At 41.3% G+C, this 17,950-nt stretch overlaps 1 protein-coding gene across 1 annotated transcript in view; it reads right to left on the reverse strand.

The window, feature by feature from the left end:
* Window positions 1-291: 291 nt before the first annotated feature.
* PBLD (phenazine biosynthesis like protein domain containing) overlaps window positions 292-17,950 on the reverse strand; it is a 51,966-nt gene continuing 34,307 nt past the window's right edge. The window contains exons 6-9 of the mRNA XM_033942268.1: window positions 11,596-11,684; window positions 3,807-3,982; window positions 2,974-3,036; window positions 292-665 (exon numbers count right to left, since the gene is read on the reverse strand). Of these exons, the coding sequence (XP_033798159.1) occupies window positions 553-665; window positions 2,974-3,036; window positions 3,807-3,982; window positions 11,596-11,684 (441 nt within the window). The 3' untranslated portion in view covers window positions 292-552. The remainder of the gene's footprint in view (window positions 666-2,973; window positions 3,037-3,806; window positions 3,983-11,595; window positions 11,685-17,950) is intronic.

Here is a 17,950-nt window from a genome sequence, read left to right on the forward strand (position 1 = left end):
GATTGCAGAAGTGAAAACTGCATTCAGGAGGAATTCTGAACAGTTTTCACTCCCAGAGCCCTAGATAGCTATCTGGGTACCAGCTATCTGGGTACCAGCACTGAATATTACTGGTACCTGGATAACCTCTAGGCTGCTTAGTGCCTGGCATATCCCACATCATAGGCAATTAAAAACAAACAGAAGAAATTTTGTGTTTTTCTGTGCACATGTTTTTTTTAAACAGTTCACATTCTTAATTATATTGATCCTGTGATGACAGAATGAAAAAAAATGAACATTTCTGGAAACAACATGAAACAAAATTTTTATGACTGCACACCCCTAATATTTTGGAAGCTAATCAGATTAGACAATCCATTTATCATGGCATGCAATACATAGCATAAGGATTTCAACATATCTGAAAAATTGTGATTGTCTTTGAACAAGTTAGTAGCTTGAAAAGACAGACTATAAATGTTAAATCTGGAGAAACCATTTGAGGAAAAATGTTTCGAGTAGTGGGTGCTTTCATTTTTTAATTTCTTTTTATAAACATAGTGATAGCCTTCACAGAGTTAAGTTGCCTGTCAGCACAATAACAGCTTGTCCTCTGATGTCAACCCTCCCGTCGCTCCTTACTGTGATCTTGAGTTCTCCTCCACGGCGAGAGCATTGATAAGCTGAAAGAAGGATGTTGCAAATCACAAAATTAAATTTTCATATCGTTTTCACCACAGCTGCCTGAAATAAAAATGTAACTGGCAAAAATAAATCTGGATCCTTAACCTACAATCCCATACTTATGGAATGAGAGACCGTGACTGGGTTCAATCATAGCAGAACCATAAGTGACATTACAAGTATTTATTTCATTCTGAAAAAAATGTCAGATGTTCCTAGTGATACTATATAAATGTGGTAATCTCGTGCTTGACAGCCACATGTAAGATCCAACCGTGTACTCTAAATTACAGTAACATTTGTGTCGCAAACAAGATTTGTTTCTCCCCAGCAAATTCCCTCAGGAATATTATAGCCCTCTTTTCCCCAGCTTCCGTTCCTATATCATCCACCAATCAACAGTAGATAGGACCGATATTCATCCACAAAAATTAAATTATGTTACCAAAAAAAAAAAATTCCTAAGAGATTGTGTACTGTGGAATCTGTTCTCTTAGGCTTGAATAGCTGGCATGATTGTTGCGGTTGTCTTGAGTCTTGCTGCATCTGAGTACGTAGAACCGACATTTCATACATCCCGCTATGGCTTTCATCAGAAGAAAACCACAACATGATAACTTGAAACACTGTTTCATATATTCGGACGTGGCAAGATTCAGACAACTACAACCATCGTGATTAAATCTGCTGTTTGATAAGGAACACAACACTAAGGCACAGGCATGCAAGGTTATTAGCTGTCCTAGTTGCACCCTCCTCACTTAACTTTCAGGCCCTTAGGCCTTCTCCTCACCTCTAAAACAATGATCTCCCATATATCACCGTCCCAGATCTGGTAAAATACATAATCAGACATCATGGGGGCAGTTCTAAAACCCGGCATCTCCAGTTAGGTACCCTGATTTTGAATGCAGTTCTATAGTGTTAAAAAACCCCAAAATGTCCACCAATAAAAAGGAAAACCAAACCAAAAAGAATTGGCGGAGGCTTTTAACCTCCTGGTGAGAATCAATACCAATATATTGGACGCTAGCGTCAATTCTCACCGGGAGGTTAAAAGCCTCCTCCAATTATTTTTGGTTCGGTTTAGTTCTATAGGGTGCCAAATGGCCATAATAAAGTATTTATCTTACAAGTGTGCCTCACTCCATTTTAAACTCCTTTGTTCAAAATTTTATGGTTTTCATAGATCCTCAGAGGGCCACCACCAGTGACGAAAGGGTGCATAAAGCCCCGCACTATGAAACATATTTGAGTGCGTGGTGGCCCTCTGAGGATCTATGAAAACCATAAAATTTTGAACAAAGGAGTTTAAAATGGAGTGAGGCACACTTGTAAGATAATTTCTTGCATTAACGGACTGAATTATGCAATAGTCTCCATTTAAGTCAATTAAGTGCTGAGATTTTCATTGCATAATAAAGTATTAGCATAAATATAAATTGGCTTCCCTAAATTTAGTGTAACCATTTACACCAGGTCAATGGCAGGCATATGCAGGCATACCTAAGTGTGCCATGCAATGCACATGACATAGGGCTCCTTTTACTAAGCTGCGGTAGCGTTTTTAGCACATGCTGCAGATTAGCGCGCGCTAACCCCTGTGCTATGCGGAAAAACTAACACCAGCTCAATGGAGGCATTAGCGTCTAGCGCAGCTTAGTAAAAGGAGCCCATAGTATTCTATAAGTTACATGCACAAGTGGGAGAGACAATCATGGCACATCCATACTCCCCCACGTGTAGGTCCCTTTGAGGTATAGCACTTATGCACTCCTTTAAGAATAGTGCTTAGTGCACTTACATATGCAGTGTGCACATAACTGTAGTCATCCAGTTATAGACTTGTTTATGTTTCGTTAGTATAGCTGTCAGGCTGTATTCTTTTGCCTGTACTACAGCTGCTCTTTGGCACACCTAGAAGATGCTATTCAAGGCCTAGTCCACCTAATGGTTAGGCTTGCCCTGCACTAAAGAGCTGAGAAAGCAACAAGGTAAACAGTCCAGAAGATCCAATACGGAAGCAGTTTCTATGAAGAAAGCAGTCTTTAGTACCACTTCTACCTCCCAGGTTTAAACAAGTTCACCTGACATGGCCGTGTTTCACCAAAATAGTTGCCTCAGGGACAGATGGATATAGTAAACATATACATATTCTTTACAAAATTCACAAATATAATCTTCCTCCTCCATAATACGTAGACACTGAAGTCTTGCTTCAGGTGTTAGGAAGAACAGAAAATATTTCCTCATAAGACAACATTAATAAAGGAATGCCATAATCCTCTCAGCAAAATATCTTCTTACCTAGCATTTCTGTTTTTCTTAATGTCTCTGCCCAGTAACTGCTCAACACGGCATGTGCAGATCCTGAAAAGATCAGAAATGGCAATGTCTTTAGATTCTAACTCTAGATTCAATGTAGAACAACATTTGAATAAAATGTGTACAAATCTACTGTATGTACAGATCTATAATATTGCCCAACATGGCAGGTCATTTCAGAGGACTCTAAAAAAGTGACAAGTTCTGGCCTTACATGGATATAAGATGACTGCTGCTATGTGGCTGGCCCTCAGTGATCAAAGAGTAATGCCAAAGACACATAACTCCAGCTTTAAGGCAATAAATATTTTCCAGAAACACTCAGGTGTGCTGGCTGGAGAGGAAGTTCAAAGATGGGGGCAGGGACAGGGTCACAAAAAACATACAGTAAGAACATTTTTTTTTTATTGGCATTACTACAAAAGCAAAGAAGTACCAGCTATTAAACAGTAGCTATGGTAACAGAACGGTACATCTATCACATGTGAGGTCCTGGTGAGTGTTTCAGTAGTAAGAACTAGAGAATGACACAGGGACAAATTTTTCCCCGTCCCCACAGAAACTCAATTTCCCCATCCCATCCCCTTGAGTTCTGTCGCTGTTCCTGCCCCATTATTGTAAGCTCTGCCTTATCCAAACAAGCCTCGAACACTTATGATTTTAAAGTGTTTGAGGCCTGTGCAGATGAGGACAGAGCTTGCAGGAATGAGGCAAGGACATGAAAAGAACTTGCTGGGATGAGAAAATGAGTTCCCGTGGGGAGAGAGATAAATTTGTTCCCATGTTATTCTTTAGTAAGAACCACATGTGCCTACCTGTGACAGGATCCTCTGGAATTCCATACCATGGTGAGAAGTATCGGGAACAAAAATCATAGCTTTTGTTCCCACAGAAGCCTCCTTTTAAAGTGACTATTATGCCTTTAACCTTCCCTGTCTTCTCAGCCCGCAAGAGATTTTGTGGATCCACTTTCAGTTTTTCCAGGTCCGACCTGCATTTTGATATTTAATGCATCATTATATCAAAGAGCATTCACAAACAGCTTACAATACTGTGATAGTATGAAACTATAGTCACATCAAGTCCTGTTCTGCACTGTTACCTGTAATAACCTGGTCCATAATATATGACCGCCTCTGGGAAAAGGTGACTAAAGTAGCAGATACAAAATGTTGATAATGGCCAATTTTTCATGGCATGGGTCCATAAGCAGTCTGCAAAAGTTACATGTTTGAATATATACATACACTAGTGCTTAAGCCTGTTATATTAACGGGTGCTAGAATTGATGTGTAAACTTGTAGCACAATGGGGCACTGAGGCCTTTCTTACTTTCTCTCTCTCTCTTTCTTTGCTTCCTGCTCCCCCAGTCCAGCAGTAGCCCTTCTTCCTTCCTTTTACCTCCCCCCTGTCCAGCAGTACCCGTTCCTTGCTCTCCCAGTCCAGCAGTAGCCCTTCTCCCTTCCTTTTACCTCCCCCCTGTCCAGCAACACCCCTTCCCTGCTCCCCCTGTCCAGCAGTAGCCCTTCTCCCTTCCTTTTTACCTCCCCTCTGTCCAGAAGCACCTCTTCCCTGCTCCCCTGTCCACCAGTAGCCCTTCTCCCTTCCTTTTACCTCCCCCCTGTCCAGCAGCACCCCTTCTCCCTACTCTGCTCCCCCTGTCCAGCATCCGCTAGCCCGGGCAACCTCAGGGTTTTTGCTAGGCCGGCAGTGATGAGAACACTACCTTGCTATATTGGAGGGGCTTGCATGCTTCTATGAGCTAAGGACACCTATATTAAGCTGGCCTCTAGGTAGAAGCCAGTCTAAGAGTATCTCAAAACTTATCAAAACATGGTATGAATAAGAAAAACGAATCCTATACCAGGTCATCATCACCTCGAACTGCATATCATGTGGTGACAAATGGGCTACAGGAATCAAGATTATCAGTTGAGCATTCAGGGCTGAATCCTGCAGAGCTACTGTAAGAAGTACCACAAATTTGTTGGAAATACACAATTGCTAATAACAGAGAAATTATGGTTTGCTACTACAAATCAGATCCATCAAAACTCAGTTACATAAAATGAATGCTTTTAAACTGTAGTGAGGAAACCATTCAGACTCAGCACCTGGGGAATCAGAGGTGATTTTATCCCCAGAAAAAAAAATTATGGCTGAGGAATTAGAAGGAATTCAGAGCAACATCCAAGAAAAAGATATACGTATAAGAATTGCCATGTAAAATCAGACTGAAACAAGCAAAATAACTGTAGAGGAAGCCAAAGCTGGAGAAATTGTTCATCATCATCCACTCCAGGAAATCTCTTGGCCAAAAGCACAAAGATCACCAGCTAACTCACAGACAAGAAGAACTGAAACAAAAGATCCTAGAATACAAGAGAGAACAAATATGACCACATCACTTCTCTTGGTTAAAGCTCACTAGCTGCCCATTGAATATTAAATTTATCTACAAGATAATGTTGTTGACTTTTAAAACTAAGATTGCAGGTCAGCCAGAATTTATTAAGAGGCTCCTGATCCCTCATTCCTCACAGTGTTCCCTCCGATCCACTAACCAAAATCTACTTGTTATCCCTTCACTTAGGCACATCAATACTGTGAGAACCAGCATCTTTTCTGTCACAGCCCCTTCGCTTTGGAATGCGGCCCCAAGCCATTTAAAAGAAATCACAGTCCTTGATAAATTCAAAGCCAGTTTAAAAACATTTTTTTTAAAAGATGCGTTTGAATCATAATCTTCCTTTTAAGGATGTTTTAAGTTTACGGTAGTCTAGTCTTTTTGGCTGAGCTCTTTATTCACCCTCCTTTTTTTTTAACCTTTCTTTGTTCTTTTCTTTCCAAATATTGTAGTTCCTCCCCCTTTCCTTTTGTTCCAGTTTGTCATTGTCTGTTTGTAGGTGTGTCTTTTGTTTTTTGTTGTTGTTTTATGGTTCCCTTCTTTTTTATTTTATTAATTATTGTTAACTGTGTAAAACCGCATTGATTTTTGATAAGGCAGTATATCAAAATTTAATAAACATGAAAACCAACATCAAAGATTGCCTACACTGAAACGTGTTGCTATATAAAGACCTGGTACAAGTACTGAGAGACCTGAAAAAAGTGGTTGAATCTATAGAATCAATAACTTTAGAACAATTCAGCCAGTTCATTAACAGTGTAGCAGTGCTGATCACAAAAGAACTGAGATTTGAAGTAAAAAGGTCTGATAAGAAAAACTCAACAAGAAAATAAGGTTAAAAAGCTGAGATCAGATGCAAACAAAGTGAAAGACAAAAGAAAATAAACAGAAAAACAAGATCAACAAAGCCTTGGAAATTACAAAGAATCACATAACAGTAACATTAAAGAAAATTGCCATATATGAGTTAGAATCATTCATAAATCAGGCAAAAATCAAGTAATCTGGTCAAATGAGAGGTGTTTCTACTAGAATATAAGTGGAGAAGCTAACAAATTGTGAACAGCCTGACAAAGAATGAACAGTTACATTTTGGAAGGTTGCAACAGGAAAGGTGCATACCGTAGTTAAAAGAAATGGAAACTGAAGTGGTTGGAAAACTAAGACTAGTTGAAAAAAAAGAACAAAGAAGGTCAAGAACTGGATATCTAGAAAAGACCAAATATATGACTTCTAGCTCACACATTTGACCAGTTATATTCAAGAATAGTTGAACAGGTCAATAGCATACTGTAAGGAAGGCAGATTGAAACTGGTTGACAACCGGGAAGAACCACTTCCTGCAAAAAGGGACAGTTAAAAAAAACCAACAACTATATGTCAATAATCTCTCTGCCAACAATGTTCAGAAAATGCTAATTGGAATAATAATAGACACAATTCAGGACAACTTGAAAAAAAAAAAATGCTTCCAGCAGAACAAAAAGGAAACCAGTGAAATTTCAGAGGCACAAAAGATCAGCTTCTAATTGATGAAATGATCCTGGAAAACTGCAAATGTCAAGAAACAAATTTTAATGTAGCTTAAATTGATTTTAAGAAAGTATTTGCAATGGTGGATCCTCCTCCACTGCTATTCTGCTATCAGTCAGGGTACTCCAGAGCTTTGTACTGAGACTCCTTCTTTTCTCTATCTATACTCATTCCCTTGGTGCTCTAATCTATTCCCATGGTTTTCAATACCACCTTTATGCTGATGACTCCTAGATCTACCTCTCTACACCGTAAATCTCTACAGGAATTCAGGCCTGTCTCAGCCTGCCTGTTCGACATTGCTGCCTTGATGTCCCGCTGCCACTTAAAACTGAACATGGCCAAGACAGTGCTACTTATCTTCCACAGAAACCCACCTCTCCTCTCCCCCCACTCTCTATCTCGGTGGATAACACCCTCATCCTCCCTGTCTTGTCAGCTCACAACCTCGGGGGCATCTTCAACTCCTCTCTCTTTCTACACAGATCCAACAGACTGCCAAGATCTGTCACTAATAACATCACCAAAATCCAACCCTTCCTCTCTAAGCACACTACCAAAATCCTTATCACCTCTTGCCTAGACTACTGCAACCTGCTTCTCAGAGATCTTTCTTATGACCACCTCTCTCCCTTTCAATCTATTCAAAACTCTAAAGTATGACTTATATTCCGCCAGCGTCCTATACCCATATCACCACTCTCCTCAAATCACTTCATTGTCTCCTTATCCATTTCCACCTACAATTCATACTCCTCTTATTAACGTAGAAATGCATTCACTCTCCAGCTCCTCAATACCTCTCCTCTCTTATTGCTTCCTATACTCCTCCCTGGGAACTCCATTCAACAGGCAAATCTCTCTTATCTATACCCTTCTCCTCTCCTCTCAACCCCAAACTCTGTTCCTTCTCTCTTGCTGCACCATACACCTGGAACAAACTGCCTGAGTCATTACGTCAAACTCTTGACTAAAGGCCCAGTTATTCGAGGTTGCTTTTAACTCCTAACCCACACACGCTTGCAAGCACCCATGCCCAAGGTACTCCCTAACTCCCCTACTTTTCCTATTGTCTGTTGATTAGATTGTAAGTTCGTCTAAGCCAGTGGTCTCAAACTCAAACCCTTTGCAGGGCCACATTTTGGATTTGTAGGTACTTGGAGGGCCGCAGAAAAAATAGTTAATGTCTTATTAAAGAAATGACAATTTTGCATGCAGTAGAACTCTTTATAGTTTATAAATCTTTCCTTTTGGCCAAGTCTTAATAATAATATTGTCATTTATAGCTAGAGAGGCACATGTTCAAGAAACTGATTTATTTTACTTTTGTGATTATGATAAACATACCGAAGGCCTCAAAAGAGTACCTGGCGGGCCGCATGTGGCCCCCGGGCTGCAAGTTTGAGATCACTGGTCTAAGTAGAGACTATCTTGGATTTTGTAATGTACAGCACTGCATACGTCTAGCAGCACTATAGAAATAAGTGATAGTAGTAGTAATAAAGCCTTCAATTTATTGCCACATAGTTGGATTTCAAAATGCCTGAAAATAACTGGATTGAGTGAAAATATCAAAAACTTTGTTCAAAAAAAGCCAAATATGCCAGTGAAAACCAGAACAAACAGCTGGTAGTAAAGAAGTGGGTCAGGTGAATACCAGGAGAGGAATATTTCAGGGAGACTCACTCTCACCTTTGCTATTCATAATCACGATGAATTCTACTTCCAGTCATACCAAAAATGATAGTTTTAGACTACAGACTACTGTACATGGATTATTTGAAGCTTTATGGAAAATCACAACTAAAAACTGAATCACTGCTAAATACTGCCTGAATTTTCAGTAAAGATATTGCCATGGAATTTAGCTTAGACAAATGCACCATTCTAGTTATAAAAAAAGGGGAAAATAGTCAACACTATGACTATGACTATGTTCTCTTATGGAGGAACCCAGGAATGAAATCTCCTACCGTTGTACATCAGAAAGCAATGTAATCTTGCTGGATTTAAGAACTATTGAAGAGGCATTTATTTTGTCACATGAAGTATGGGTATTAAGTTTGCTGTTTAGGTGTAAGCGTTGGTCACTTATTTGTGTGATTGTTTTATATGCATTTTATGCTTTTTATTATGTATGTTTATATTTCTGAGCCTCTTTGGGAAAAGTGGGTTATAAATACAATAAAACAACAACAACAAAAAAACCCAAAGCAAAATACTGAAGGCATAAAAATGGCCCATAAAATCATCTATAATAATAGTGAAGATGCAGAAACTAAAATTGGTAAATGCTAATGACCAAAAAAGCCAAGCACATCTGCAGACAAGAACAAGCAAAAAAAATCTAAGAGAAAGGTGGCACAAACCGCTGCATTGACAATATATAAATCACACTGAAGCATAGGTGTCGGAACAAAAGGGGGGGTGGTACAGGGGCCATGGCCTCCCCAAAAATTTGAGGTGGCTCTGCTCCACCACTTATCTCCTCTTCTGGCCACTGTAACTTTAAATCGTCTGTGTGTAGCACATGTTCTTCTTTCCTTCCTTTCTCTCTCTCCAGCCGGGACCCTGTCGCATGACCTCTCTCTTCGGCTCCTGACTCTCCCACACCTCCTCCCCAGTGTTTGTTATTTTAAATCTTCGGGCAGCATCAATGAGATCAGCGTGCTGCCATCAGCCTGCTCTGTAAGTCTTCATTCAATAGCAATTTCCTGTTTCCGCATAGGCGGGCTGCTGCTGAATGAAAGGTTCTGGGGCAGGCCGATGGCAGCACGCTGATCTCATTAATGATGCCCAGCAGCTGCTGAAAGATTTAAAATAACAATGATCAGGGAGGAGGTAGGTGGCGGCCAAAAAGAGAGGTCATGCTGCAGGGTCCAGCTGGGGGTGGGAAAGGAAGAACAACATATGCTATATGCCATGGGGAAGGGGTTGGGAAGGTAGGGGGGATAGATGCTCAGGGGCTGGGGGGGTTGGGAAAGACAGATGCTGCACATATTGAGAGAGGGTTGGGGTGAGAAGGCAGGGAATGACAGATGTTATATGGGCTGAGAGGAGTTTGGGAAGGACAGATGCTGCGTGAAGTGGGAAAGCGTTGGAAAGGACAGTTGCATGGGCTGGGGGGGTTAGGAAAGGAGGGAAAGTGAGTTACTGCACAGGTGGGGTACTGGGAAGGGAGAGAAAGAAATGCTGCCGGTGATGGAGGGAAAAGGAATTGAGAATTGTTGAACATAAGTGTGTGGAGTGAGAGGGAAAGAGATGATGTACATGGGGAAAGGAAAAAAGAGGGAGATTTGTTGGACATGATAGTGGTGGAGAGGAAGGACACAGAAATATTGCATATTGAGAGGGAAGGGTGGGATAGATGAGAAGGGATGTAAGAGGGAGCTATGTTGAACATGGTGGTGGAGGGAAGGGAGGTAGAGGTGCAGCATTGTGTTGGAGAGGACTGATGGAAGGAGAAATTTTGGGCATGGGGATGGACAAAAGATGCTGTTTCTATTCTTATGCTCTTTGCAGGGCTTTGTATTACTTCTTGATGTACTTGTGTGGCACTGAAGGGGAGTTTTCAACTCTGGAATGAGGGGGCATAGGATGAAGGTGAAAAGGGACAGATTTAGAAGTAATCTCAGAAAATAATTTTTCACAAAAAGGGTGGTGAATGCTTGGAACAGCTTCCTGGTGGAAGTGATGGAAACAAAAAGTGTACAGGTAGTCTCCATGTTAAGAATGTCTGACTTATGTTGGACTCGTACTTATGAACCGGGGTCTGCTTCTCTTTTCCTGTGCCAAAGCGCCCCTCTTCCTCCCTTCTGTGTCCCAATGTGCCCCATGTCATCCTTCCCTCCCTCTTTGCTGTGTCTCAAATTCATGCCTTCCTCCCTTCCATGGGTTTTTACCTCCTCTGCAGACACCCTCCTCCCATTTGTCTTCAGAAAGCCGCGAATAGCGGCTCCTGTACACTGTCTGTGGCTGACCCATAAGCCTTCCCTCTGATGTCGGAGGGAAGGCTTCCGGGTCAGCTGTGAGCCGCGTGTAGGAACCACGGCACAGTTTATAGAATCACATATAGCACCCATTCATGCAACTAATATTTAGGCACAGGCATTTATGCCAATGAAAACCAGGCCTAAATGCCTGCACCTCATTGTACACTGATTAGGCATATTCTATAATAGTGCACCTAACTTCTAGGAATGCCCATGACCTGCCCATACACCTCTCCTTTTGAGATCCATGCACTAGAATTTACTTGCACCACATTAGAGAAAACATTTAGAAAGTTGTGCACATGTAAATTCTAATTAGTGCCAATAATTGCTTGTTAATTGGCATTACTAATTGGTTTGTTAAACAATTAATTTGCAAGTGCACCTTTGGCACAGTATATAGAATTGGGGGAGGGGGTTAGTGTCTACTCATACTACACCCACAGGATCACACAAAATTAGGTGCACTCTTTCCATATGCAGGTGGGCAGTTCCACAAAAGCCTTTTTCTGCCTTTAAAATAGGTTTATTACATGTGGCATATTAATTACATAAGACTCATGGAATTCTTTCCAAACCTTTGGTACACATTTTCCCTCTGAAAAGTAAAATAGACAGTAGGAAAGCTGTCCCTTAATGACATATTGGTATAAAAGTAATACTAGGTACCTCTCATAATTATCACTAAGACGGACAAGAAGTTTCTTGGTATCTGGAGAATAGTGAATGTCTTGCACTTTACTGTCACCAACTGCTGCCTATAAAAAAAACCCAATATATGTTCAAGGGTCAGAGCTAGTGTCATTACAAAGAAAGGCAACACAAAATGGTATTCATTAAAACTAATTTTTGTTTCATAGAGATTTGATTTGGTTACTTAATATTCCACTTTCCAATGCATAATATATCCATAAATACTGTACATCAAAAGTAAAATTAAAAACAGAAAGTATGCTTTATCTGAGGACAAGCAGGTAGTATATTATCATATGTGGGACTCCCTAGCTGCCAAGATCATGTCTCTGAGAAGAGAGGTATTGACAACTACCATGAGTCTGATGAAACCAAAAGGGTTGTAGGGAAGCTGGCATCTAAGTGGAGAATAAATTTTGTAGACCTGTTTGGTCGAACCATTTGGAATCATCCCATCTGGAATGATTCTCCAAACAATAGTAGAATTGGAAGGTATGAATTGAGGGACCAGGTGGCTGCTTTACAGATGTCCTTGATGGGAATGGAACGTAGATGAGCTAATGAAGTTGCCATTGCTTGTGTGTAGTGACATGGCCTTCAAGTGTCAGCCCAGTCTGAACATAGCAAAAAGAGATACAATCTGCCAGCCATGTGGAAATGGTGCTCTTGGAGACAGGAGCTCCTAGCCTGTCTGGATCGAATGACAGGAATAGCTGAATGGAAGTTCTGTGAGGTTTGGTCCTATTCAAGTAATAAGCAAGAGTACATTTATAGTCCAATGTGTGGAGTGCAGTTTCACCAGGGTGAGAATGTGGTTTTTGAAAGAAGACAGGAAGAACTATAGAGTGGAGATGAAATTCCAAGACAACTTTCAAGAGGAACTTGGGATGAGTGCGAAAAACTACCCTATTGTGGTAGAATGTTGTATAAGGTGGATCTGACGCAAGTACTTGAAGTTCACCGACTTGGTGTGCAGATGGAGGTTTCATCAGAGTGGAAAGTACAACATTAAGGTCCCAAGGAAAGAAAACAAGGTGAAGGGCGCAAAAAATGAAAGTGGAACTAAAGGCAGGAGCTAAGAATGTACCACATCATAGATGGGCTAAGTAATGGGAACACAACAGCTGAAAACAAAAATGAGAGGAAAACTGCAGATTGCAGCTGAAAACAGAATACCAGGAGAAAAACTAAAACAAGTTGAATGAGGCAATAAAAACCAAATATAGAACTGAAAACAAAGCATAAAAACATACTTACATCATTGGCGTCGCTCCGTGCAGGCTGACAAAAAGAGACCAAAATGAACCAAGGTAACCAAACTAAATGAGCCTGAAAAAAAAAGGGGGTGGGGCAAAGGCAATAAAAACCACCTGGTTGGGAAATCCTAATGTATGTCCAGTGAAATGCGCTGAAAAATTGTACAAAAAACTGATATTAATTAAGAGAGAGGGCCTAACGAAAAAAACTTTAATGTTGTCAGGAGAAGATGGGTAAAATGAACAATGATGTAAAGAACAGAATGTATAGTAACGTGATATCAGAAAAACGTTTGTGAGAAGAAAAGAATCAGAGACCAGAGTTAGAAAGATGTAGAAGATAGTCAAGAACAGATGGGAAAGGACAAGTGATTGGGTCCAGTGAGTGGAGATTACACCTGACTGTGAAGCGAGTTCACTTGAAATTATATCAATGCTGTGTGGAAAGTTTTCTAGAAGCTTCAATGATGTCTGACACTGGTGCAGATAGTGTGAAAGCATTTGCTCGCTGGGAGAGAGATACCATGATGTAAGTGTGAATGAATGAAGATTGGGATGGGGAAGAGAACCCTCATTCTGTGTCAGCAATATTGGAAAGATTTGGAAAATGATGGGTTCCTTTATGCTGAGTTGTAGGAGGAGAGGGAATTACAGTTGATGTGGCCACTGAGGTGCTATGAGAATCATGGCATGTTCCTGGCGAAGTTTTAGTAGAGTCTTCCCGACTGGTGGAATTGGAAGGAAAGCATAAAGAAACCTGCCACTCCAGTTGAGGAAGAAGGCATCCGACCCCAGATGATCTGACATGTAAATTTTGGAACAGAAAATTGGAAGTTTGTTGTTGAGGGTAGATGCAAAAAGGTCCATTTCCAGGGTCCCCCCAGTCTGAGAATATCTTGCGCAGTATGGTTGAGCGACCATTCGTGTGGTTGTAGGAGTCTGCTTAATTTGCTCATTAAGATATTTTGCTTCCCCACTAGGTAGACTGCTGTCATAAGAACATAAGAATTGCCATACTGGGACAGACTGATGGTCCATCAAGCCTAGTATCCTGTTTCCAAGTACCTAGCTAGATCCCAAGTAGTAAAACAGATTTTATGCTGCTTATCCTAGAAATAAGCAGTGGATTTCTTCAAGCCATCTCAATAATGGCCTATGGACTTCTCTTTTAGGAAATTATCCAAACTTTTTAAAACTTTTTAAGCTAACTTATTTCACCAAATTTTCTGGCACAATTCCAGAGTTTAATTACATGCTTTGTGTGAAGAAATATTTTTTCCAGTTTGTTTTAAATCTGCTACTTAGTAGCTTCATCACATGCCCCCTTAGTCCTAGTATTTTTGGAAAGAGCGAACAAGTGACTCACATCTACTCTTTCCACTCCACTCAGTATTTTATAGACCTCTATCATATCACCCCAAGCTTTCTCTTCTTCAAGCTGAAGAGTCCTAGCCGCTATAGCATTGTCTCACTTCACCGGTGGGGGATCCTGGAGGAGGGAATGTGTGGGGAGAGGAGGAGAGACGCTGGCAAGGAGGAGAGTCACGCCTGCTGACTGCCTACAGGACATGCCTCTCACCACAAGAGGCACATCCTTTTGAGCAGTCAGCCAGCGTTGGTGCCTCTCCTCCTTGCCGGCATCTTGGGGCACACCTGGAATGTATTTTCTTGTTTCTAGCAAGTCTTTTGAGAGATGTTGGTAGGAACTGAGGTTTTTTGAAGGTATAAATTGTTCATAAACAAACATTTTTTGGATAAGTGACTTCATGTAAAATGTCATATAATATTCTGCTGTCCAGCATGGAACTCTGGATCACTCGGGGGATCATTTTCAAAAAAGACAGACATCCAAAAGATGGAATAAATCAGCACATGGACATCTTACTAGTAAATTGACAAGTGGGCATTTTCGAAACTGACTTTCTGGTCATTTTGTCTCCAGTGCATCTAAATCTTAAGAGGATGTGTTAGAGGCATGTTTTAGATGTTTTACAGCAATAATCAAACATTTTACAAAGCATCCAGGGCACAGTTTGGAAGTTTTGGGATAGATCTATTTTTAAAACAAATAAGGGCCAAAAAAGTACCCAAACTGACCAGATGACCACTGGAGGGTTGAAAATATGGTGCACTCACACTCCTCCAGTGATTACTGACCTCCTCTCACCCCCCAGATATCTGATCTATGACAGCTGCAGATACTATGACTAATATGAGTAGAGCTGCAAACAGGTCCCTGGAATAGCCTGGTGAGCAGTGCAGTAGACTGCAGAGAAAGGGACCCAGGCCCATATGTCATCCTAAGTTGTACACTTGTGGTGGAAAGTATGAGCCCGACAAAGACCTAATGTATTGCAATATAGGTGACACCTACAGGCATAAGGGCTCTTGGAGTGGTAGTCAGATGGGTACAGTAGGCTGTGGGGGAGTTTTGGTGGGCTCACCATATAATATATGTGGGTTATAGTGAGATGTGTACCTGGCACCCTTAATGTGAAATTCACAACAATGCCCCCTAGGGTGCTCCACTGCTTTGCTAGTATGTCTGTGGGGCCAATCAATTTAAAATGCTGCTCCCTTCTACACACAAATGGCTTGTTTTGGATGTCACTGTGAACATCTTGAAAAGTGTCGAGATGAGTGTTGAGAATATGATGAAGAAGTGCACTCTTTGGAAGATGAGGTATGTCTCCTTATTCAGGATCCTTGACACTTTGGTGTCTGAGAATGGTCCCTCGATGTGGGCATTGCTCAGATTGGGATGAGACTGGGCATGTCAAAGCAGGCATTTGCATCAAGTGTGACTGTAGCATCCCAACTAACTCTTTCTACAACAGCTCTCTGAGCTGATCTTCCAGAGAAAGCGCTGGTACCAATGTTGACAAGACAACAGTGGGTGCAGATTGGGTCAGGTGTCAAGGTGCTGATGACCTCAATGTTGAGGCATGCTTCAGAGAAGACACCAATTGCAGCGTCGATAATCTGGTCTCAATGTGTTGATGGCAAAGATGCCTGAGATGAAGCTGAAATATGCCTGGAGGGGAAACATGTTTATGCTCTTTAGCTTTTTTACAAGGTTCCACCAAGGAAGGCAGCACTGATGAAGCAGTTGTGGAATGAATTGTCGATGCAGTCAGTGCCAGTGTTGATGCTGGAGTTGTTGCATATTGAGTGTTGGGTTGGAGTCTCCAGCCATTCTCGACGTACATGAAGCCGACCTGTAAAGTTTTTTGTACTGCAACTTCCTGGCTTTAAGAAACCTCTTCTGCAATTTAGAGCAGAGTGTGCAGGAAATGTCTCAGTGATCAGGATCTAGGCACTGGACAGACTAGTTATGTGGGTCTGTACCTGAGCCTTGGACATTGAAGGAAAAACTGCTGATGTGAGGTCGAAGGACCAGGGAGGTCGAATAGATGGTAACTCAAAGGAATGTTGATGCTGCAGGCCTGAAAACAGGCTGACAAGAGCCCAAAAACCTGAAAAAGAAATTTGATTTAAAAAAAATCAAGAATTTTTAAACAAAATGAAAGAAAAGGAAATTAAATAGAAATATATGACTACAAGTGGAAGGAAAACCAAAACGGGCAGGCATAAAAAACTATTAAGTTTGACGCGATTAGAGAAACTCTAAGAAACAGCTTCTCAGCTCTACAGAAAACTGAGAACTGATGGTCCTGCGAGTCATTGTCTGACGTGAAAGCACCAGCATGCACACAATACAGGTAATCTTAAATATTTAAAATGACATTATACTTTTTGACTGTCCATGCTGGGGTTCCATGGATGATGTTGCCCACATGTGAGAATATCTTTCTGCTGTCCTTTAATAAAATATTGATTCTACATAAAAGCTTCTTAAATCAAAGACAATGTTTTCATCCCCTAATATGCTTTATTTCATCATGTCGGTACACAACTGCACAGTTGCATCTGTCTAACTTTTGGCACCAGACTTACACCTGCTGAAACCTGGTGTAAATGCTAGCACCCAAGTTAGGACCACTGAGTCAGTATTATGTAACAACACAAGTACATTTTTGGAACATCCCCAATACACTCATAATCCCTTTTGAGTTATGCACCGTACCTTGCAGAATAGTGCAGCCAGATGCACATGCAAATTGCAATGGGTGCCAATTAATGCCAATAATTAGTTGTTTGCACCCAATTATTTTTAACTCGTGTTTAAGCCCATTACATTAACAAGTGCTAGAATAGATGTTTAGACTTAGGCATTTCTTTATTTATTTATTTCTGTATGTCTTTCTCTCTCCCCGCCCCCTTTCTTTCTGTCTGTCTTTCTTTCCGTCTCTCTCCCTGGCTACTGTCTGTCTTTCTTTCTGTCTCTCTCCCTGGCCACTGTCTGTCTGTCTTTCTTTCTGTCTCTCTCTTTGGCTGCTGTCTGTATGCCTGCCTTTCTTTCTTTCTGTCTCTCTCCCTGGCCGCTGTCTGTCTGTCTTTCTTTCATTTTTTCTGTCTCTCTCCCTGGCCGCTGTCTGTCTGTCTTTCTTTCATTCTTTCTGTCTCTCTCCCTGGCTGCTGTCTGTCTGTCTTTCTTTCATTCTTTCTGTCTCTCCCCCTGGCCGCTGTCTGTCTGTCTTTCTTTCATTCTTTCTGTCTCTCCCCCTGGCCGCTGTCTGTCTGTCTTTCTTTCATTCTTTCTGTCTCTCTCCCTGGCCGCTGTCTGTCTTTCTTTCTGTCTCTCTCCCTGGCCACTTTCTGTCTGTCTTTCATTCTGTCTCTCTCACTGGCCACTGTCTTTCTGTGTGTGCATTTCTTTATTTCTGTCTTTCTTTGTTTCTGTCTCTCTTCCCTTAATAACCTATCATACTGCCCTCCTTCTCCCCCATCTCAAATTGCAAAAACACTTTATTATGCCACTCGGTCACTCTGGTGCCCTGATGCCAGTAAGCAGTGCTGTTGCCTGCGGGGCCCCTAAAGTTTTAGCGGCTTTCCTCACCATGTCGTACACGTTGAGGATGACGGGCTGGTTGCCCATCCTCCTTCCCTGTGGCTTCTTTTTCCGTGGCTCCTTGGTTCAGTGCATGGTCCTCCTCATCAGCAGATATCTTTAG

Source organism: Geotrypetes seraphini, chromosome 4 (genome assembly GCF_902459505.1).
Source record: "Geotrypetes seraphini chromosome 4, aGeoSer1.1, whole genome shotgun sequence".
NCBI classification, from domain to species: Eukaryota; Metazoa; Chordata; class Amphibia; order Gymnophiona; family Dermophiidae; genus Geotrypetes; species Geotrypetes seraphini.